General features: G+C 41.6%; 1 protein-coding gene across 1 annotated transcript; it reads left to right on the top strand.

Annotated features, from left to right (window-relative positions):
• Positions 1-1103: 1103 nt before the first annotated feature.
• On the top strand, positions 1104-23732 carry MRPL45 (mitochondrial ribosomal protein L45). Its single transcript, XM_036838215.1, has 8 exons — positions 1104-1232; positions 2125-2302; positions 2718-2835; positions 6905-7003; positions 21404-21452; positions 22350-22499; positions 22858-23031; positions 23237-23732. The coding sequence occupies exons 1-8, from the start codon at positions 1167-1169 to the stop codon at positions 23321-23323; spliced, it is 921 nt and encodes a 306-aa protein (XP_036694110.1). The 5' UTR covers positions 1104-1166; the 3' UTR covers positions 23324-23732.
• The last annotated feature ends 322 nt before the right edge of the window (positions 23733-24054 follow it).

Consider the following 24054-nt stretch of genomic DNA (forward strand, 5'->3'; position numbering starts at 1 on the left):
ATTTAAGACATGAGATCCCCAAACTCAAAAGTAATCTCTCTTTCCTTTGATAGTCCTTAGCATTTTACTTGGACCTTTGTAGCAATTCTATTTCAACCCTGTACAGTCCATAGCTCCCAATTCACTGCAAAATACCATAGGTAAATGCTCAATAAACGTTAATTGACAGAATGAGAAAAAACCCAAGGGTAAGTATGAAAAGTGTTTGTCATTCAACGATGACTACAGCACTGGATTTTCCAGGATGACCCCAACAACATGAATCCTTTAACCACTTAATGTGAAGCAATACAGCGTAGTAGTCAGTGCATGGGTTCTGGAGTTTGCTTGAATTTGAATCCCAGTTCTGCCAGTTATTAGCCGTGTGACCTTAAATAAATTACGTACTTAATTTCTATGCAACATCATATGTAAAAGGAGCATATTGCTCGTTTGTGGTGAAGACTGAGTTAATATATGTAAAAAGTTTAGAAAGATGCCTGGCACCCGGTAAACAATTTCTAAGTATAAGCTATTTTTTGTTAATAAAAATATTATTTGCCTCATATTATTATGCCTCTGTCCCCAAATGGCAAACAGATAAATGCTTTTGTCAGTCCACGTGTCTTTTGCTTCAATAAACATAGTAGTCATTAATTTCCTTAATTTGCTAGTAAGAAAGAATATTCTTCATACGGTACAGAATGGGAAAACTAGAGCTCCGGATTAAGGTTACCCCGAATATCGAGGTCGGATACAGACCCAGAATCTAGTCATTTTTGCCCTTTCTAGGATCCAAGAAGGCACTGAAGAAAAATAGTCATTTCAGAAGGGAAACATCTTTTCGTTCACAAGGTGCAGCACTGTCCCAGTCTTTCTCGAATGCAGTAACTCCCGGCAGCCAGGAAGACCGGCGCGCAGGCGCAGCTTCGGCTGCACGCTCTCTGCCTGGCGCGTGACAACCGTGCTTCCACCCTACCCCCAACGCCGTTTTACTGCGCATGTGCAGCCCAACTCCTCCACCACCACCCACTCGGACGCGTACGTGCGCGTTCGCGCCGCTCACACTTCGGCGGCGGGCGCGTGCCCTGGAAAATTCCACTCCCGAGCTAGCTCCGCCCTATAAACCTCCTTTCCGGCCCCAGGCTTTTTACTGTCTCCATCCCGGCTGCCTTTGCGTGAGCAAAATGGCAGTCCCCGTGCCGCGGGGTTTGTCTCGCTTATCCAGGGCTTTAGGATGGTGGTCTCGGCAGGTGGGTAGGGACGGGGTAGATAGGAGTCTAGGGGCTGGAGCGGAACAGAGTGGAGGGAAATACTCGCTTTGCAGTTGTCCTTGGTGAACTTGGACGTTACAGGTCGTACTTAGGCTAGGGAAGAGTTGAGGTAGACGAGACATAACTACTTAACTATGTGGCGGAGTGGGGAGAGCCTCGGTAGGGCCATGAGAGCGGGCAAGTTCTCGGGGATTAAGTTTCTCCGGTTTGGTCTGGGTCTGACTGGCCTGGGGGTGTTAAAGGGGAAGAGGTAATGGTTGGAAGGTGGGTTCGCTTCCCGTTGATTTTTATAAATGTCCTTAATTGAACAGTAGCTGTAAAGAAGGGAGTCTCGTACCTGCCTGAACAAACCTCATGCTCAGAGAGGAAAGAGACCTGGCCTTTGAAGAGATTATTGATCAGTTGGGAGCTAGAACGACAGAATAAAGTTTACATTGAGGCTCCCAATAGAACGAGCAGAATGGAATCTGAGTAAATGTAGAGGAGATGCCAAGAAGAGGACTTTTCTTCTGCTCATTTCAGTATTGGGTTGGTGTTTAAGTTCCCCATCAGACTGAGCGTTCTTTGAAAGCATAAGTCTTGCTTTCATCAACTCTGCATCTCTAGGAGTTGGCACAGTCCTATACTATGGAAAGTACTAAATAAAGGAAAGCCTTTAGTAAACGTTGAATGGTGTTAGTTAAAGTTGCTTACTGGCTTTTAGTAAGAGACACCCATAATTGTTAAGATAGTTGTGCATTTTACCCCGTGATATGTGGCTTTGTAATTGTTCCTAAGTCATTCTTTGGATGTGCCCATTCTGTCTTTGCTTACAGTTTGTACAAGATTGATTTTTTTCCAGGTTACCTAACCTTTTTCTACCATCCTCCAGCCAGTCCTGGTGACTCAGTCCACAGCAGTATTTACAGTGAGAACTAAAAAACGTTTCACACCCCCTACTTACCAACCCAAATATAAATCAGAAAAGGAGTTCGTAGAATATGCCCGGAAAGCAGGACTGGTCATTCCTCCGGAACATTTGGAGCGTCCCATACATCTGGCCTGTACAGGTGAGACATGGTATTTCTGAGACCCTGGCCCAATCCCCTTCTGTCAGAGATCTTCTTGGAAAGTGGAATGATTTGGAGTATGAATGATAGCATTTAATTAACTACAAAATCGGTTCAGTCTCAATCATTTGTATACGTTATATTTCGTGAGGTCATCTTTGATCTTGTTTTCACACTATTCCTAGAAGACCAGGGTAAAACTTCTCCATTTTTGTACAAGAAGAAGCTGAGGCTCTAAGAGAAGACTGAAATGATCTTATTCTACTTTTTCTAATGCAAGACGATTCCCTTTACATGGAAGTCTATTTTGTTAGTCTGTTTTGTATCCAGGAGCCCTCCCAATGTTTTATGACCTCAGGATGACTTTTTCTTAGTCTTTCAATGCTTTTTTAGTTTTCTCCGTCTCTCTTTACAGCTGGTATCTTTGACGCCTATGTTCCTCCTGAGGGTGATGCCCGAGTGTCATCTCTTTCTAAGGAAGGACTGGCACAGAGAACTGAGCGATTGAAGAAGAATGTGACATCACAATTATCGTAGGTGTCTGAGACAGCTGGGAGTCAGAATAAAAATTTCTTGTTGCTGCTTAATCCAGAGAGGCCATCTTGGGTTAATTGCGTTGGCTGTAACTCCCTTGATAACTTGACAGTATATTCTTTCTCTGTAATAGAGCTAATGTATGATATGGGCATTCTGAATCGTAGCATCTCAACCTTGATTGGTCGTTTTTGTCATATCATTTAGGAAGTTCACATTGAAGTTTGTAGGACACTTTCTTGATCACATATTTTAAAATTTAAAGTAATAATAAGAGAGAGCATATTTTTATGAGAAATACCTTAGAGTTTAAACTTAAGAGAGTAAGAAAAGCCAAAAAGGCTTAAAAAGACAGACGTGTTCTAGGGAGCTAACTGGGCTTTAGTTAAGGAGCAGAGCCAAAACTTTCTTCTGAAAGAGACTTTCAGTATCTGTCACTCTAGCTCTAACTGTATCTAAATGATAGGTTCTTAGGGTCATATATAGATTTCTATGCACAAGTGTACTGAGTCAGTGTTAATTCTTCATGTGGCCATAACCTGTTTCTCTAAATACAGATCTTATCACATCAACTTTTCTGTCTCAGACTCCTTTGTGGCTCCCTGTTATCTGAAGAATAAAATCCAGATTTCTTCAGTGGTATTCAGGGCTTTTTATAATTTGGCTCTTGCCTTCCTCTCCACCATCATCTCCTTATTCCATTTTTCTCATCCTAAACTTTAACATTTCCAAACTAATTGCCAGTTCCTTGACGAATGTTGTGCTGTGTCTCTTTGCACATCCTTTCCTTTGCCTGAAAAATGTCTTTTTCTCTCAAGCGTTGTGTCTGCTTTTTTTTTTTTTTTTAAATTAATTAATTTTTATTTTTGGCTGTTTTGGATCTTTGTTGCTGTGCACGGGCTTTCTCTAGTTGTGGTGAGCAGGGGCTACTCTTCGTTGCGGTGTGGGGGCTTCTCATTGTGGTTGCTCCTCTTGTTGTGGAGTGCGGGCTTCAGTAGTTGTGGCATGTGGGCTCAGTAGTTGCGGCGCACGGGCTTAGTTGCTCCATGGCATGTGGGATCTTCCTGGACCAGGGCTCGAACCCGTGTCCCCTGCATTGGCAGGTGGATTCTTAACCACTGCACCCCCAGGGAAGTCCCGCTTTTTTTTTAATAATGGAACTCCCAATCCTTCCCTCCCCCACCCCCTTTGGCAACCACGAGTCTGTTCTCTATGTCTGTGAGTCTGTTTCTCTTTCATAGATATGTTGTGTGTGTGTTTTTTTTTTTTTTTTGGCTACACCACGCGGCATGTGGGATCTGAGTTTGCTGACCAGGGAACAAACCTGTGCCCCCTGCAGTGGGAGCGCAAAGTCTTAACCACTGGACTGCTAGGGAAGTCCCTGTGTTGTATTTTAGATTCCACATATAAGTGATATCATATGGTATTTGTCTTTCTCTTTCTGACTTACTTCGCTAAGTATGATAATCTCTAGGTCTGCTTTTAATCTCTGTCTGCTTTTAAGCCTTCCCTGACTTTTTGGAGCTGCCTTTGTTATAAATGTAACTGTACGCATATTCTTACTGCTTCTGATAACTCTGTATTGCAATGATTTCCTCTCATGTATTTCTCTCCTGGCCTAAGAGCTGTTTGGTGGAAGGTTTCATGATGATGATGAACAGAGCACAGGTGGTTTTATTATGGAGTTATTATCTAGGGGAGGAAACCAGTTATTAAATACTGATTGTACACAAATAATTACAGATATGGTGAAGTATGAGTGCTGTGGGAACATATGGCAGGGAAAGATAACTTGGTCTGGGAGTTAAAGGTAGGCTTCCCTAAGGAAATGACATTTAAAGCTGGGACCTAAAGGGTTGCTTGGAGTTAGCTGAGTAGAGGGGTATAGTGAGGAATAGCATTCTAGGGAGACAAAACAGTACAAGCAAGGCTCTGAGGTGAAAAGTGCAAAGGAGTGGATTTTATCAAATGCTTTTTCTCTGATTGTTGAGATGATCATGTGATATTTGTCCTTTATTCTGTTGATATGGTATATTGCATTAATTGATTTTTTTAGTGTTAAACCATTCCTGCATTCCTGGGATAAATTCCACTGGGTTATGGTGTCCCCCATCCTCTTAATATAGTTATAGTAACACTTTGATTAGATCAGGATTCCCTGTTTACATTATAACTACGAAAATGCTATTGACAGCAGAGTCATGCAGTACATTATTATTACATTTCCTTTCCTGCATAATAGTTTCTTTTTCTGGTGTCGTGTCTTTTTTTCTCATTTGCTTATGGAACCCCTGGTTGTGTTAATTTTCTCTGAGTACATAGACAACATTAAGTATTTTATCAATCCCATCTTCAAGAAGAAAGCCCTTCTGGAGCCTTCTTACCTATTTCAGTCTGGATTGGTCACTCTTTAGGCTCACTGTACATCGTGGGATCTAGTTTTATCATCATCCTGATACTCCTTTTGCCTTGCTCTTATGTGTATTCCCTGTTTTGTGGATTTTACATCTCTCTCTTTCATGGTTCATTCAGTTATTTTGGTGGCGCACATTCCCCAGCAGCTTCCTGAGAAAGGGTGGATGGTAGATAAATGAGATCTTGCAAGGCTAAGGAAAAGTCTTTTTTTTAGTCTCCCACTTCATTTATAATTTTCCCAGGTATAGAATTCTGGGCTGGGAGTCATTTTTTTCTCAATTAAAAGCACTGCTCCATTGTCTTTCTAACTTCCTTTTTTTTTTTTTAATGTTTATTAGGCTGTGCCGGGTATTAGTTGCAGCATGAGGGATCTTTGTTGCGGCATGCAGGATCTTTAGTTGCGGCATGTGGGCTCTTTTAGTTGCAGCATGCGGGATCTTAGTTGCGGCATGCAGGATCTAGTTCCCCAACCAGGGATCGAACCCGGGCCCCCTGCGTTGGGAGCACAGGGTTTTAACCACTGGACCACCAGGGAAGTCCCATCTTTCTAACTTCTAATGTTGCTAGTTAGAAGTCCAATGTCTTTCTTTTTTCTTTTTTTTTTTTTTAATAAATTTTATTTATTTATTTATTTATTTTTGGCTGTGTTGGGTCTTCGTTTCTGTGCGAGGGCTTTCTCTAGTTGTGGCGAGCGGGGCCACTCTTCATCGCGGTGTGCGGGCCTCTCACTGTCGCGGCCTCTCTTGTTGCGGAGCACAGGCTCCAGACGCGCAGGCTCAGTAATTGTGGCTCACGGGCCTAGTTGCTCTGCGGCATGTGGGATCTTCCCAGACCAGGGCTCGAACCCATGTCCCCTGCCTTGGCAGGCAGATTCTCAACCACTGCGCCACCAGGGAAGCCCCCAATGTCTTTCTGACTCTTGAGCCTCTGTATGAAACCTGTTTTTTCTTTCTTAGTGCTTATAGGATGTTTTCTTCAATGCCAAAATTATGTAATTTCACTATGAGAAGCTTTGGTCTTTATTTTTTATTTTTATTTATTTATCTTTTTAAATTTAAATTTTAATATTTGACTGCATTGTGTCTTTGTTGCTTTGTTGAGAAAGCGTGCTGGCTATCTCTAGTTGCAGTGAGTGGAGGCTACTCTTCGTTGTGGTGTGCGGGCTTCTCATAGTGGTAGCTTCTCTTGTTGTGGAGCACGGGCTCTAGGCGCATGGGCTTCAGTAGTTGCAGCATGCGGGCTCGGTAGTTGCGGCACTCGGGCCCTAGAGTGCGCGGGCTTCGGTAGTTGTGGTGCGTGGGCCCTAGGGCACACGGGCTTCAGTAGTTGTGGCGTGCAGGCTCAGTAGTTGTGGTGCATGGGCTTAGTTGTTCCGTGGCTTGTGGGATCTTCCCGGACCAGGGATCGAACCCGTGTCCCCTGCATCGGCAGGTGGGTTCTTAACCACTACACCACCAGGAAGTCCCAGCTTTGGCCTTTCTTTAGAATGATTGATTTAAGTGTGAGTTAGAAGGTTGAATTTACGGGACTTGGCACATTCAAAAAACAATTATTGAATAAATGGACAGACATTAATGGACGTAAAGTAAGCTGTAAGTCATGGAAATTGTGTGAAGTCTTCTTTAGAAATGATTCTGATGCTTAATTTTACAGAATCCGGAGGATAAGAGAAAGTGATCCTAATTTTAAAATAAAGGACTTCCCTGAAAAAGCCCAGGACATCTTCATTGAAGCTCACCTGTGTCTAAACAAGTACGTGAACTCCCTGTCTTATATCCATTATGTTCTCAGTAGCTATTATTCTAGGCACAGGTTTTTTTTTTTTTCCTTTAGGTAAGAGTTCTAGAGTGGGAGATGTTCCTCTGTGGGAAATAATTGGAGCCTGGAGCTGTCCTTGACTCCTCTCACTGCTTCTGGGCGTTTTCACCATTTGGTCTGGCTCAGCTCCACTGGCAAGTGTTGAGACTCTGCTGAATGGCTATTTTCACCCTCCTGATCCCTAATTCATCCTGACCCTTTTTGTGTGTTTGTCTTATATATGTACATTTCCTTTCCTTAATTATTTTGAATAAGTTTCTTTTAAAAATTTCCAACTTTTTCTTGATTGAACCAGGGGAGAAAAGTTAGGGCTGCTAGGTAGATGAAAAATCAACATGAGGGGCCTGGAATAATCTTAAGTACTAGTCCTTGGACTGTTGCTGACATTCTTTGAACTGTAGCTTGCTGTGGCTAGGCTTCAGGTAGGATCCCAAACCTATACTGTCAAATCCATTAATTATTTCTTTTTACTTTTATTTATTTAAAAAAAGTGATTGTGAAATATTTCAAACATATAAAAAAATACCTTGCAAGGTAATAGATGTTTACATTTTGCCGTATTTGCTTCTGAATGCCTAACTGGGGGAAGAGACAGGGATAAAGCATTATAGATACAGCTAAAGCCCCATCTCCCCATTCTTTTCCTTCCTAGAAAGAACCACTATCTTCCCTATTACTCTCATGCACATTTTTATACTTTCACCACATGTACATGTGTATAAACAATGTACAGTATTGTTTAATGTGTTGTGAAAATTTACATGAATGATGTATTTTTTGAAACCTGCTGTGTTTATTGTTCAGTGTAGTTTTTTTTATATTTGATATTTTTTTCCTACCACATTATTTTTTGCATTCTAGTTACCATGATTTTTCTTTGTTTCTTTTTTTCCTTTCATTTGTGGTATTGATATAATTTCCTTCTAACTTTTTTATTCCTTCCACTTGCTTGGAACTATTACATCCTACTTCTGTTCTTATAATAGTTATTGTTAAAATGTTTAGCATGTATTGTTGACAATATCACAAGAAGCTTCAAACACTTGAATTTCAGTCACTGCCTCATACATCTCCTGTGTTATTGTTATTTAGTTTTTTTAGTTCTACCTTGTTGTTATTTCACTTGCATTTTTTATTTTTGTTTTTTTCCCTCCACTTCATTTTTTTATTTTTATTTTTTTGAAATATTCAATACATATATTTTTTTGATCACGCCATGTGGCATGACAAGGGATCAAACCCACGCCCCCTGCAGTGGAAGCATGGAGTCTTAACCACTGGACTGCCAGGGAATTCACCACTTCATTTTTTAAAAAAATATATTTATTTATTTGGCCGCTCTGGATCTTAGTTGCAGCATGCAGGATCTTCGTCGCTGCATGTGGGATCTTTATTTTTTTATTTTTTTTTTTGAATTTTTGAATTTTATTTATTTTTTTATACAGCAGGTTCTTATTAGTTATCTATTTTATACATATTGGTATATATATGTCAATCCCAATCTCCCAATTCATCCCACCACCACCACCACCACCCCCGCCACTTTCCCCCCTTGGTGTGCATACATTTGTTCTCTACATCTGAGTGGGATCTTTAGTTGCAGCATGTGGGATCTGACCAGGGATCGAACCTGGGCTTCCTGCGTTGGGAGCATGGAGTCTTAACCACTGGACCACCAGGGAAGTCCCCCCACTTCATTTTTGTTTATTTATTTAAAATATTCATTTATTTATTTTATTTTTGGCTGCATTGGGTCTTAGTTGAGGAACGCGAGATCTTCGTTGTGGCATGTGGGATCTTTTGTTGCAGTGTGCAGGCTTCTCTAGTTGTGGCTCACATGCTCAGTAGTTGAGACACGAGGGTTTAGTTGCCCCGCAGCATGTGGGATGTTTGTTCCCTGACCGGGGATCAAACCCACATCCCCTGCATTGGAAGGCAGATTCTTAACCACTGGACCACCAGGGAAGTCCCTCCCCCACTTCATTTTTAAAGGATGCTTTCATTGGGTGGAGAATTCTAGGTTGGTTGGTAGCTTCTGTCAGCATTTAAAAAAAAAATAAAATAAATGTATTTATTTAATTATTTATTTTTTGGCTACATTGGGTCTTCATTGCCGCGCGCGGGCTTTCTCTAGTTGCGGCGAGCAGGAGCCACTCTTCGTTGCGGTGCGTGGGCTTCTCATTGCAGTGGCTTCTCTTGTTGTGGAGCACGGGCTCTAGGCGCGTGGGCTTCAGTAGTTGTGGCATGTGGGCTCAGTAGTTGTGGCTCGCCGGCTCTAGAGCGCAGGCTCAGTAGTTGTGGCGCACGGGCTTGGTTGTTCTGCAGCATGTGGGATCTTCCCAGAGCAGGGCTCGAACCCGTGTCCCCTGCATTGGCAGGCGGATTCTCAACCACTGTGCCACCAGGGAAGCCCCTCTGTCAGCATTTTGAAGATGTCATCTTTTGGTTTCTGTTGATTCTGTTGAGAAGTTAGCTATTTTTTCTTGTTCCTTTGAAGTTAAAATTTCTTTTTTCTCTGGCTGCTTCTAAGTTTTTTTTTCCTCTGCCTTCAGTGTTCAGCAGTTTACTGTGATGTACCTGTGTGTGTGTGTGTGTGAGTGTGTGTGTATCTTTATCTTGCTCCAGGTTCCTATTGCTTTTTAAATTTGGGTGCTTTTTTGGTTAGTGTTGAAAAAATTTAGAACATCTCTTCAAATGTTTCTTCCGCTCTACTTTCCTGTCTCCTTGTGTTGCTCTGAATACACATACATTAGATATTTTCAGTGTGCCAGATGTCTCTTAGGGCTCTTTTCTTTATTTTCCAGTCTTTTTTTTTTTCCCCTCCAGCTTCATTCTCGATGTTTTCTGATCTTTCTTCCTGTCCTCTCTTCAGTTGTATCAACTCTGCTGTTAAGCCTGTCTGTTGGGTTCTTAATTTTGTACTTTTCACTTTTGATTTAGTGTGTGTGTGCGTGTCCAGTTCTTTGCTAAAATTCTCCATTCTGTCATCTAATTTCTTGAACATACTAATTATTTTAAAGTCTGTGTCTGATAAAATCTGTATCTTCTATAGGGCTGTTTTATTTTTTTTTTCTTTTGGTTTTGGTTAGTTCTTACCTTTTTATACGCCTGCATTTTTTTTTACAATAGATATTTTATTTAAATTTTTATTTTTTGGCTGTGTTGGGTCTTCATTGCTGCATGCGGGCTTTCTCTAGTTGCGGAGAGCAGGGGCTACTCTTCGTTGCAGTGCGCGGGCTTCTCATTGCGGTGGCTTCTCTTGTTGCAGAGCACGGGCTCTAGGCGCGTGAGCTTCAGTAGTTGCAGCACACGGGCTCAGTAGTTGCGGCACAGGGGTTCTAGAGCACAGGCTCAGTAGTTGTGGCGCATGGGCTTAGTTGCTCTGTGGCATGTGGGATCTTCCTGGACCAGGGATCGAACCCATGTCCCCCGCATTGGCAGGCGAATTCTGAACCGCTACACCACCAGGGAAGTCCCTACAATAGATATTTTTAAAAAACTAAAAATATAACCATTTATTTAAAAATTATCAGTTTCAAAAGGGCTTTTATTGATGTTAGTAAAAATACGTATAATATAAAATTTACCATTTTAGAGTATAATTCAGTGTGGCCCTTAAGTACATTCACAATGTTATACAATCATCACCACCATCTGTTTCCTGAAATTGTTCATCATCCCAAGCAGAAACTCTGTACCCATTAAGCAATAATTCTCCATTGCTGTTTCCTCCCAGCATCTGGTAACATACATTCTACTTTCTGTCTCTATGGATTTGCCTATTTTAAGTACCCCATATAAGTGGAATCTTACAGTATTTGTCCTTTTGTGACTGGTTTATTTCACTTGGCATGATGTCTTCAAAGCCCACCCATGTTGTAGCATGTATCAGAATTTCCTTCCTTTTTAAAGCTGAATAATATTCCATTTTATGTATATACCACATTTTGTATCCCTACATCTGTTGGTGGACATTTGGGTTGTTTCCACCTTTTCATTATTGTGAATAATACTTTTACGAACACTGGTGTACAGGTTTGAGTCTTTTGAGTATATACCTAGGAGTGGAATTGCTGGATCATGTGGTAATTCTGTGTTTAATTTTTTGAGGAACCACGGTCTTCCGTGGTAGCTTTGCCATTTTACATTCCCACCACCAATGCACACGGGTTCCAGTTTCTCCACCTTGTTACCAACATTTTATTTTCCATTTTTTGGATAATAGCCATCCTAATGAGTATGAAATGGTATCTCATTTTGGTTTTGCTCTGCATTTCCCTAATGGCTAGTGATGTTGAGCATCTTTTCATGTGCTAGTTGACTATTTAGTATATCTTCTTTGAAGAAAGGTCTAAAGTTCTTTGTCCATTTTTCAGTTGGGTTAGTATTTTGATACAGAGTTGCAGGAGCTCTTTATGTGCTCTGGATATTAATCCCATATCAGATATATGCTTTGCAAATGTTTTCTCCCATTTTGTGGGTTGTCTTTTCACTCTCTTGGTGGTGTACTTTAATGCACAAAGGTGTTTAAATTTTGTTTTGTTTTTTTTAATTTTTTATTTTATTTATTTATTATTTTGGCTGCGTTGGGTCTTCGTTGCTGCGTGCAGGCTTTCTCTAGTTGTGGCGAGCGGGGGCTACTCTTCATCGTGGTGCGCGGGCCTCTCACTATCGCGGCCTCTCTTGTTGAGGAGCACAGACTCTAGGCGCACAGGCTTCAGTAGTTGTGGTTCACGGGCTCTAGAGTACAGGCTCAGTAGTTGTGGCACACGGGCTTAGTTGCTCTGCAGCATGTGGGATCTTCCCAGCCCAGGGATCAAACCCATATCCCCTGCATTGGCAGGTGGATTCTTAACCACTGCGCTACCAAGGAAGTCCCGACAGTTTTTCTTTTAGGACTCTAAATACATCATCCCACTGTCTTTTGGTCTCCGTTGTTTCTGATAAGAAATCAACTGTAATCTTTTTGAGGATCCCTGGTATGTGATGAGTCACTTCTCTTTTGCTGCTTTTAAGATTTTCTCTTTGTCTCAGTCTGGATTTCTTTGAGTTCATTCTGCTTGGAGTTTGTCGAGCTTCTTAGATGTGAATATTCAAGTCTTTTATCAAAATTGGGATGTTTTCGCCATTCTTTCTTTCTTTTTTTTGTAAATTTTTAAATTTAATTTATTTATTTTTGGCCATGTTGGGTCTTCGTTGCTGCACGCGGGCTTTCTCTAGTTGCGGCGAGCGGGGGCTACTCTTCATTGCAGTGCATGGGCTTCTCATTGCGGTGGCTTCTCTCGTTGTGGAGCACGGGCTCTAGGTGCACAGGCTTCAGTAGTTGTGGCACGCGGGCTCAGTAGTTGTGGCTCACGGGCTCTAGAGCACAGGCTCTAGTTGTGGCGCACGGGCTTACTTGCTCCGCGGCATGTGGGATCTTCCCGGACCAGGGCTTGAACCCATGTCCCCTGCATTGGCAGGCGGATTCTCAACCACTGCGCCACCAGAGAAGCCCTCAGCCATTCTTTCTTTCTTTCTTTTTTGTTTTTTTTGGCCACACCAAAAAAAAAGTTCCCTGACCAGGGATTGAACCCGAGCCCCCTGCAGTGGAAGCATGGAGTCTTAACCATCGGACCACCAGGGAAGTCCCTTCAGCCATTATTTCTTCAAATGTTTTTTTCTGCCACCTCTTTCTTCTCCTCTGGGACTCTGTGATATGTGTGTTGGTGCACTTGACGGTGTCCCACAGGTCCCTCAGGCTCTGCTCATTTTTCTTTATTCTTTCTTCGTTTTGCTCCTTAGACTGGATAATTTCAATTGTCATATCCTCAAGTTAGCTGATCCTTTTCTGCCTGCTCAGATCTGCTGTTCAGCCCCTGTAGTGAATTTTTAATTTCAGTCACTGTACTTTGCAACTCCAGAATTTGTTTGGTTCCTTTTCATAATTTCTGTCTCTTTATTGATGTTCTTTTTTTTTTTTAATTTTTGAATTTTATTTTATTATTTTATACAGCAGGTTCTTATTAGTTATCCATTTTATACATATTAGTGTCTATATGTCAATTCCAATTTCCCAGTTCATCACACTACCACCTTCCCCCCCATACCACTTTCCCCCCTTGGTGTCCATACGTTTGTTCTCTACATCTGTGTCTCAATTTCTGCCCTGCAAACCAGTTCATCTGTACCATTTTTCTAGGTTCCACATATATGCGTTAATATATGATATTTGTTTTTCTCTTTCTGACTTCACTCTGTATGACAGTATCTACATTCATCCACGTCTCTACAAATGACCTGATTTTGTTGCTTTTTATGGCTAATACTCCAGTGTATATATGTACCACATCTTCTTTATCCATTCGTCTGTCGATGGGCATTTAGGTTGCTTCCATGACCTGGCTATTGTAAATAGTGCTGCAGTGAACATTGGGGTGCATGTGTCTTTTTGAGTTATGGTTTTCTCTGGGTATGTGCCCAGTAGTGGGATTGCTGGGTCATATGGTAATTCTATTTTTAGTTTTTTTTAAGGAACCTCCATACTGTTCTCCATAGTGGCTGTATCAATTTACATTCCCACCAACAGTGCAAGAGAGTTCCCTTTTCTCCACACCCTCTCCAGCATTTCTTGTTTGTAGATTTTCTGATGATGCCCATTGTAACTGATATGAGGTGATACCTCATTGTAGTTTTGATTTGCATTTCTCTAATAATCAGTGATGTTGAGTAGCCTTTCATGTGCTCCTTGGCCATCTGTATGTCTTCTTTGGAGAAATGTCTCTTTAGGTCTTCTGCCCGTTTTTGGATTGGGTTGTTTGTTTTTTTGATATTGAGCTGCATGAGCTGTTTGTAAATTTTGGAGATTAATCCTTTGTCAGTTGCTTCATTTGCAAATATTTTCTCCCATTCTGAGGGTTGTCTTATCGTCTTGTTTATGGTTTCCTTTGCTGTGCAGAAGCTTTTAAGTTTCTTTAAGTCCCATTTGTTTATTTTTGTTTTTATTTCCTTTTCTCTAGGAGGTGGGTCAAAAAGGATCTTGCTGTGATTTATGTCATAGAGTGTTCTGCCTATGTTTTCCTCTAAGAGTTTTATAGTGTCCAGTCTTACATTTAGGTCTTTAATCCCCTTTGAGTTTATTTTTGTGTATGGTGTTAGGGAGTGTTCTAATATCATTCTTTTACATGTAGCTGTCCAGTTTTCCCAGCACCACTTATTGAAGAGACTGTCTTTTCTCCATTGTATATCCTTGCCTCCTTTGTCATAGATTAGTTGACCATAGGTGCGTGGGTTTATCTCTGGGCTTTCTATCCTGTTCCATTGATCTCTATGTCTGTTTTTGTGCCAGTACCATATTGTCTTGATTACTGTAGCTTTGTAGTATAGTCTGAGGTCAGGGAGTCTGATTCCTCCAGCTCCGTTTTTTTCCCCTCAAGACTGCTTTGGCTATTCGGGGTCTTTTGTGTCTCCATGCAGATTTTAAGATTTTTTTGTTCTAGTTCTGTAAAAAATGCCACTGGTAATTTGATAGGGATTGCATTGACTCTGTAGATTGCTTTGAGTAGTATAGTCATTTTCACAATATTGATTCTTCCAATCCAAGAACATGGTATATCTCTCCATCTGTTTGTATCATCTTTAATTTCTTTCATCAGTGTATTATAATTTTCTGCATACGGGTCTTTTGTCTCCCTAGATAGGTTTATTCTTAGGTATTTTATTCTTTTTGTTGCAGTGGTGAATGGGAGTGTTTCCTTAATTTCTCTTTCAGATTTTTCATCATTCGTGTATAGGAATGCAAGAGATTTCTGTGCATTAATTTTGTATTCTGCAACTTTACCAAATTCATTGATTAGCTCTAGTAGTTTTCTGGTGACATCTTTAGGATTCTCTATGTATAGTATCATGTCATCTGCAAACAGTGACAGTTTTACTTCTTCTTTTCCAATTTGTATTCCTTTTATTTATTTATTTTCTCTGATTGCTGTGGCTAAGACTTCCAAAACTATGTTGAATAATAGTGGTGAGAGTGGACATCCTTGTCTTGTTCCTGATCTTAGAGGAAATGCTTTCAGTTTTTCACCATTGAGAGTGATGTTTGCTGTGGGTTTGTCGTATATGGCCTTTATTAGGTTGAGGTGGGTTCCCTCTATGCCCAGTTTCTCTGGAGAGTTTTTATCATAAATGGGTGTTGAATTTTGTCAAAAGCTTTTTCTGCATCGATTGAGATGATCATATGGTTTTATTCTTCAATTTGTTAATATGGTGTATCACATTGATTGATTTGCGTATATTGAAGAATCCTTGCATCCCTGGGATAAATCCCACTTGATCATGGTGTATGATCCTTTTAATGTGTTGTTGGATTCTGTTTGCTAGTATTTTGTTGAGGATATTTGCATCTGTATTCATCAAGGATATTGGTCTGTAATTTTCTTTTTTTGTGGTATCTTTGTCTGGTTTTGGTATCAGGGTGATGGTGGCCTCATAGAATGAGTTTGGGAGTGGTCCTTCCTCTGCAATTTTTGGAAGAGTTTGAGAAGGATGGGTGTTATCTCTTCTCTAAATGTTTGATAGAATTCACCTGTGAAGCCATCTGGTCCTGGACTTTTGTTTGTTAGAAGATTTTTTTTTTTTGGCTGTGTTGGGTCTTCGTTTCTGTGCAAGGGCTTTCTCTAGTTGCGGCAAGCGGGGGCCACTCTTCATCGCGGTGCACGGGCCTCTTCGCTATTGCGGCCTCTCTTGTTGCGGAGCACAGGCTCCAGACGCGCAGGCTCAGTAGTTGTGGCTCACGGGCCTAGTTGCTCCGTGGCATGTGGGATCTTCCCAGACCAGGGCTCGAACCCATGTCCCCTGCATTAGCAGGCAGATTCTCAACCACTGTGCCACCAGAGAAGCCCTGTTAGAAGATTTTTAATCACAGTTTCAATTTCATTACTTGTGATTGGTCTGTTCATATTTTCTATTTCTTCCTGGTTCAGTCTTGGAAGGTTATACCTTTCTAAGAATTTGTCCATTTCTTTCAGGTTGTCCATTTTATTGGCATAGAGTTGCTTGTAGTAGTCTCCTAGGATGCTTTGTATTTCTGCATTGTCTGTTGTAACTTCTCCTTTTTCATGTCTAATTTTATTGATTTGAGTCCTCACCCTCTTTTTCTTGATGAGTCTGGCTAATGGTTTATCAATTTTGTTTATCTTCTCAAAGAACCAGCTTTTAGTTTTTTTGATCTTTGCTCTTGTTTTCTTTGTTTCTGTTTCATTTATTTCTGCTCTGTTCTTCATGATTTCTTTCCTTCTGCTAACTTTGGGTTTTGTTTGTTCTTCTTTCTCTAGTTCCTTTAGGTGTAAGGTTAGATTGTTTATTTGAGATTTTTCTTGTTTCTTGAGGTAGGCTTGTATAGCTATAAACTTCCCTCTTAGAACTGCTTTTGCTGCATCCCATAGGTTTTGGATCGTCGTGTTTTCATTGTCATTTGTCTCTAGGTATTTTTTTATTTCCTCTTTGATTTCTTCAGTGATTTCTCGGTTATTTAGTAACATATTGTTTAACCTCCATGTGTTTGTGTTTTTTACATTTTTTTCCCTGTAATTGATTTCTAATCTCCTAGCGTTGTGGTCAGAAAAGATGCTTGATATGATTTCAGTTTTCTTAAATTTACTGAGGCTTGATTTGTGACCCAAGATGTGATCTATCCTGGAGAATGTTCCATGCACGCTTGAGAAGAAAGTGTAATCTGCTGGTTTTAGATGGAATGTCCTGTAAATATCAATAAAATCTATCTGGTCTATTGTGTCATTTAAAACTTGTGTTTCCTTATTAATATTCTGTCTGGATGATCTGTCCATTGGTGTAAGTGAGGTGTTAAAAGTCCCCCACTATTATTGTGTTACTGTTGATTTCCTCTTTTATAGCTGTTAGCAGTTGCCTTATGTATTGAGGTGCTCCTATGTTGGGTGCATGTATATTTATAATTGTTATATCTTCTTCTTGGATTGATCCCTTGATCATTATGTAGTGTCCTTCCTTGTCTCTTGTAACATTCTTTACTTTAAAGTCTATTTTATCTGATATGAGTATTGCTACTCCAGCTTTCTTTTGATTTCCATTTGCACGGAATATCTTTTTCCATCCCCTCACTTTCAGTCTGTATGTGTCCCTAGGTCTGAAGTGGGTCTCTTGTAGACAGCATATATATGGGTCTTGTTTTTGTATCCATTCAGCGAGCCTGTGTCTTTTGGTTGGAGCATTTAATCCGTTCACATTTAAGGTAATTATCAATATGTATATTCCTATGACCATATTCTTAATTGTTTTGGGTTTGTTTTTGTAGGTCCTTTTCTTCTCTTGTGTTTCCCACTTAGAGAAGTTCCTTTAGCATTTGTTGTAGAGCTGGTTGGGTGGTGTTGAATTCTCTTAGCTTTTGCTTGTCTGTAAAGCTTTTGATTTCTCCATCAAATCTGAATGAGATCCCTGCTGGGTAGAGTAATCTTGGCTCTAGGTTCTTCCCTTTCATCACTTTAAGTATATCATGCCACTCCCTTCTGGCTTGTAGAGATTCTGCTGAGAAATCAGCTGTTAACCTTATGGGAGTTCCCTTATATGTTATTTGTCGTTTTTCCCTTGCTGCTTTCAATAATTTTTCTTGGTTTTTAATTTTTGCCAATTTGATTACTATGTGTCTCAGCGTGTTTCTACTTGGGTTTATCCTGTATGGGACTCTCTGCGCTTCCTGGACTTGGGTGGCTATTTCCTTTTCCATGTTAGGAAAGTTTTCAACTATACTCTCTTCAAATATTTTCTCGGGTGCTTTCTCTGTCTGTTCTCCTTCTGGGACCCCTATAATGCGAATGTTGTTGTGTTTAATGCTGTCCCACAGGTCTCTTAGGCTGTCTTCATTTCTTTTCATTCTTTTTTATATATTGTGTTCCACAGCAGTGAATTCCACCATTGTGTATTCCAGGTCACTTATCTGTTCTTCTGCCTCAGTTATTCTGCTATTGATTTCTTCTAGTGTATTTTTCATTTCAGTTATTGTATTGTTCATCTCTGTTTGTTTGCTCTTTAATTCTTCTAGGTCTTTATTAAACATTTCTTGCATCTTCTCGATCTTTGCCTCCATTCTTTTTCCGAGGTCCTGGATCATCTTCACTGTCGTTATTCTGAATTCTTTTTTTTTTTTTTTAATTTTATTTATTTATTTATTTATTTATTTATTTATTTATGGCTGTGTTGGGTCTCCGCCTCTGTGCGAGCGCTCCCTCTAGTCGCGGCAAGCGGGGGCCACTCCCCATCGCGGTGCGCGGGCCTCCCACCATCGCAGCCTCTCCTGTTGCAGAGCACAGGCTCCAGGCACGCAGGCTCAGCAATTGTGGCTCACGGGCCCAGTTACTCTGCGGCATGTGGGATCCTCCCAGACCAGGGCTCGAACCCGCGTCCCCTGCACTGGCAGGCAGACTCCCAACCACTGCGCCACCAGGGAAGCCCTGAATTCTTTTTCTGGAAGGTTGCCTGTCTCCACTTCATTTAGTTGTTTTTCTGGGGTTTTATCTTGTTCCTTCATCTGGTACATAGCCCTCTGCCTTTTCATCTTGTCTATCTTTCTGTGAATGTGGTTTGTGTTCCACAGGCTGCAGGATTGTAGTTCTTCTTGCTTCTGCTGTCTGCCCTCTGGTGGATCTATTGATGTTCTTATTTCATACATTGTTTTCTGATTTCCTTTAGTTCTTTGTCCATGGTTACCTTTATCTCAGTGAGCATAAATAAGATAGTTGATTTAACGTCTTTGGCTAATAATTCCAGTGTCTGGGCTTCCTCAGGGATGGTTTCTGTCAAAAATTTTTTTCCTTTGGATGGGCCATACTTTCGTGTTTCTTTGTATACTTTGTAATTTTTTTGTTGAGAACTGGACATTCTGAGTATTTTTATGTGGTAACTCTGGAAATCAGATTCCTCTGCTCCTCAGGAATTGCTGACTTTGCTCATCAGTGCCACTGCCATCCATTTGTGACTTTTCCAAACTAGTATTGCTAAGTGTGTATTCTTTGTTGTGGGTAGTCATTGAAGTTTCTGTTCCATTATCTCTGCAGTCAGCCAGTGACCTGACAAAGATTTCCTAAATTGTCTGGCTGAATAAAAACAAAACAGGTGTTCTTGGTCCTTTATCCCTTTAAATCTGTTGGTGGGAAAAGCTGCTGCAGCCAGCACGGCTGAAACCATGACATCATCTGCTCTGGTCTCTGCAATCCACCAGCCTGACCAAAATGTGCAACTCAAATTTTTGGAGGGAGGGGTCCCTACTGCCTGCCCTTGCACCAGCCATCCACTCCAGGAACACAGGCCACTGTCCACACCAGTAATGGCAGGGCTGAGGGAAAGAGGAGGGTAGGTGGTTTGCACATGTTCTTAAATTCGAGATCACTGGCTTCTCCCTTCGTCAAGCACTCCCCTAGTTGTTATAGGTGTCCAGTCAACATCCAGAGTTCTGAAATTGTGGTTCTGGTTATTTTTTCTAATTTATCAGTTGTTTCAATGGAGGGACCCAACCCTAGTGCTTCCTCCTCTGTCATTTTGCTTGATGTCTGTGTCTGTTGATTTTGCTAGCTTCCAGATGTTTTGTAATGTTTCATTGTGAGCTCGTCTGCAATGGAGAGTGTTTCTTCTGAGGGAATTCCAAACAATCTAAGTTATGAATATGATCCCAGAGAGGTTTTTGGGGTGTTTCTGCCAGATACTCTAGGGATATCATTGGCCAGGTATCAGTTTTTATGTTAATTTCTTAGCTTAGGAATTCTTACATCATACAGATACCATAAATTCTGTGTCCACCTCTGGGTATAATGTGGACTTAGGGCTTTAATTTTTTGTGGGAGTTTTTTTAATTTGTTTCTTAGATTCCCCACCCCACCCCACCCCACCCTGCCCAAGCCCTAGACTGAGGGAAACTTTATATCTAGGTTGGTGGACTATTTTCTAGTTTCCCTTTCCTGCAGGTACAGGACTCTTTTTGAGGGTCATAGCTTTATACAGGGATCTCAGTTCCAACTCCCTGTCCTTCCAGCATCCAAGGTTTTAGGAAAAGTCAAGCTCTAGCCATCAGATCCTATTTCTAGATCCCTAAATCATCTCTGTGCTGTTGTGGTATCAGGTTGTATTCTTTCCATTCTGCTTCCCTCTTCCTTTCTGGCATCTAAGGACTTACCTTCCTTTCTTGTGAACTAGGCTAGAGATTTTAAAATGTGTGTGTGTCTGTGTGTATTATATTCTCTCCAACCTTTCTGGATGTTTATAGTGGGAGCAGTTTCACATAAGCTCAGTCCATTATGTTGCCCAAAGCAGATGTCCTCCTTTTATTTTTCAGGGTAAGTTCTATTGCAAAATACTGAGTGAACTCAAAAAGGGGGATTTATTTCTACTGAAGATTTCTAGGCCAGGACAGTGACGAGGAAGAATTTATTCTGAGGTGGCAGGCGTGGTGGTTGTGGGAGCTGTCACCACACCTCAGTCTAGTCTAGTCTAGAGCTATAGTGGGGGAAATGACTCGGAATCTTTTGTATTTGGAATAGAAGTGGAGGGGAAGCAGATAGAACTAATCCATTACCCACTCTGGGATTAGAGACACAATTTTTCAAAGGGCAAAGACTTAAACTGCTCAGAAAGTATTAAATTGTGGGGAAAAGTCATGAATGTGTATCTGAAAGAAACTAATCTGTGGTCTTAGGTTTATTTGAAGCCCTTCAGTTAGGAACCCTCCTAAAGTCTTATATGTACAGGAGCTGGGGTTTGCCAACTATTTTCTTACTGTTACTGCATAGAATCAGCATAACTAGGTCACTCTGGCAGCAACAAAGATCGGGCAGGGGGCAGTTTTGTGTAGAAAAGACCAGAAAAAACAGATGGTTATCTTCTGGCTAGGTTCAAAGATGAATGTGTAAGAAATAAGGCTAAGCAGTTGGTATTGATGATGTGTCCATGGTAAGAGGAGATAAATTGAGCTTTTGATTGTTATTTGTGTTGGATTTTGTTCCAGCTTAGAACAAACATCAGTCCCCACGTCCCAGTGAGGGCTTCTTGCCCATCTCAAGGAGGTGTAGTAATTTCAGAGAAATTTCTTTCTGCTCCTGAGATTCAAACGTAACTTTACGCTGCTCGTAGATCTCACGGTTTTCTGGTAAATCATGTGGTTCTTCATCTTTGGACTAGGACTGGGACTTAGTATGTTATCTGGCTTATAGCAGGTGTGCAGAAAATGTTTATAAATATGAAGGGACTTGTTTTCCATTTTCAGGGCCATTTTCAGCTTTCATACATGGTATCATGAAAGCAGGAGTCAGTGATACATATCTCTTTCCTTTTTAGCTCAGACCATGACCGGCTTCATACCTTGGTAACTGAAAACTGTTTTCCGGTAGGTTCTTATCTTCCTTAGAACTGTGGGACCCCTGAGTAGACAGATTCTAGATATCACCTCTGATTTTCTTAAGGATCAGTTTTGAGAGTGCAGGAAGTTTAAGGCAAAAGCTGAAGTTCCATTATTTTTGGCTGAATGATAATGACTTGATATGGACTCTGGTAAAGGCCATGCAGATGAAGAAAGAGGAAGTCCCTCAGCAAGCAGTACTGAGACTACAGATCCTGAGGTGAGGGTATGGTCACATTAGGCCAGCCCTGCACATACCTATACTACAATAAAGGATTTAACCAGTGTTCATGGGGCTTACATTGGGTGGTAACAGGGGTGCTAGGTACTCTGGGAGACCCCTAACAATGAGGACTTTGTGGTTCAGTTAGAGGTTCAAGAATAAGAACTTCAGTTTCTATCAGTTTTGCTTCATCTCCCCAGGGACAAGTATAGCTATCCTAGTCTTAGCAGGTTAGCCTTTATAAAAGGCTATAAAATTCCTATAAAATCCCACCTTTCACTGCCAAAAGGTGAGAGGAAAAAAAAACAAACGTGTGCAGTCAACAGAAATGCATGCAATAATGAGCAGATTATGAAAGTGTGTAGGAGGGATAATGGTATATTAGGTAAGCTGGCAGTTTGGAGTGTGGTCTTCATTCATTTGGAGAAGGGTCCTCAAGGAGGTAGGTGGGTCTTGAGTTGTGATTTAGAAATGGAAAGAGAGTTGTTGTGAGGTGAGCTTGAGCAGTAGCTTAAGGTGAGAGAAAATAAGCACCAGAGAGCATTTGACGGGAAACGTTGCATGTTGACTGTGGTATTGCAAGAAGAGCAAGCGTGGAAATAAGCACCAACTTCCCTACAGGGAGGGAAAAATCCAGTTGAACTATTCTCCTCTGCCCTCAGGACATGGTCTGGGACATCAAATACAAGACTGTCCGCTGGAACTTTGTAGAATCTTTAGAGCCACCCCAGGTGGTGCAGGTTCGCTGTTCAAGTCTGCTGAAACAGGGCAACGCGTATGGCCAGGTCACCATCCGCATGCACACCCGGCAGGTAGAGGCACCAGTCTGCTTTCCTCCCAGCTTTCTTCACTCTCAGGTTGGGCACCTACCTCTGAGTCCTGGGTACAGCTGCCCGGGACTGTGAGTTCTAAGGAAAGGTACACCATGGTCTTTCTTACCTTGTCACTGCACCCTTCCCACTGCTGGATGTTAGCTCTACTAAAACAGGTGTGGGGATATTCTTCCCCACCGTTCCTGGACTCCCTCCCACCTCCTTCCACCACCCCGCCCCCCCGCCCCCCAGTCAAAAACCCTCTAAGAGTAAAGTATCAGTGGTTGATCTGTTAGTCTAGATTCAGAATTAAACAACTCTGAGGACTAACCGACTAGATGTGCTTTCATCCTTGCAGACTCTGGCCATCTATGATCGGTTTGGCCGGTTGATGTATGGACAGGAAGATGTGCCCAGGGATGTCCTGGAGTATGTTGTCTTTGAAAAGCATCTGGTGAATCCCTATGGGAGCTGGAGAATGCATGGCAAGATCATTCCCCCATGGGCACCCCCTAAGCAGCCTATCCTTAAGGTAAAGCAGCTTGCATGGTTGAAGACATGGCATCCTAAGCCACTCCTGTTGGGCTCCACCTAGTGGACAGAGAGGGTGATGCACCACCAGGAAGAGGAGTCGTCTTGTTGGCGGTGGGCACGGAGGTGGGCGTGGAGGCGGGCATGAATCTCTTAGGTAAGCCATGGACTTGGATAGTAGATAACTCAGCATCCTGCTCTTTCAGACCGTGATGATCCCTGGCCCCCAGATGAAACCTTGGGAAGAGTATGAAGAGCCACAAGGAGAGGCCCATAAGCCTCAGCTAGCGTGATGGCAAAAGTGACTCCTCGGGTGAAGCATGGGTGCTGAGGTGGCTGGAAGCTGTGAAGTCCGGGAGTCTGGGAGCTGTGAAGTCATCCATTTTCTTCATGCTGTAGAAAGAGCTAACTTTGTTCTCTCTTGCCCTGCTTGGGTCTTTTTAGCAGTCTCATCCTCAGTAACCGCTACTGATGGTTGGGCCCTGGTGGGTTGGTCCTGTGCACAACAATGGACCTACTTCTTCTTTTTTTAATCTTACATCTAGCTTCTAACTCCAGATGAAAAACAGTATGTTTCAGAGAACATCTGATACCAGCTTTTCCCGCAGCAAGAACTGTCAGGAGCAAACTGGTGGAACTTTCTTTCTAATTACAGGGCAGGATCAGAGTTTGAAATAAAACACTGTCAGGTATTGGACAAATGTGGTGGGTTCTGTGTATTTCTCCTGGTTCAGGATGGAAGTAGACCAGCCTTCAGAGGGCAGAAGTGGAAGTTATCTTAATTGTGAGTGATGTGACTTACAGGAAATCCAGACTTGGGAAAAATAATTCGTGTTTCTAAAAGTGGTGTCATTTAAGAGGGTCTTTTCGCATACGCTGACTCACTGAATCAGTATTTATATTTCATAGATGAATGTAAATCCAAAGAAATCATTTAGCCCTCAGCCTTTGGATTTTGTTCTTAATTATCAGCTGCATCCTGGTGTGATCCCAGGAAGCGTTAGAGGAGGAAGGGGCCATGGTA

Source organism: Balaenoptera musculus, chromosome 20 (genome assembly GCF_009873245.2).
Source record: "Balaenoptera musculus isolate JJ_BM4_2016_0621 chromosome 20, mBalMus1.pri.v3, whole genome shotgun sequence".
NCBI lineage: Eukaryota > Metazoa > Chordata > Mammalia > Artiodactyla > Balaenopteridae > Balaenoptera > Balaenoptera musculus.

Bases quoted from the DNA above. Each gene is read 5' to 3' on its own strand.
- MRPL45 (XM_036838215.1), top strand. From the start codon at position 1,167: ATGGCAGTCCCCGTGCCGCGGGGTTTGTCTCGCTTATCCAGGGCTTTA. The intron at 1,233-2,124 runs GTGGGTAGGGAC...ACCATCCTCCAG, and splicing joins TAGGATGGTGGTCTCGGCAG to CCAGTCCTGGTGACTCAGTC. The intron at 7,004-21,403 runs GTACGTGAACTC...TTTCCTTTTTAG, and splicing joins GCTCACCTGTGTCTAAACAA to CTCAGACCATGACCGGCTTC.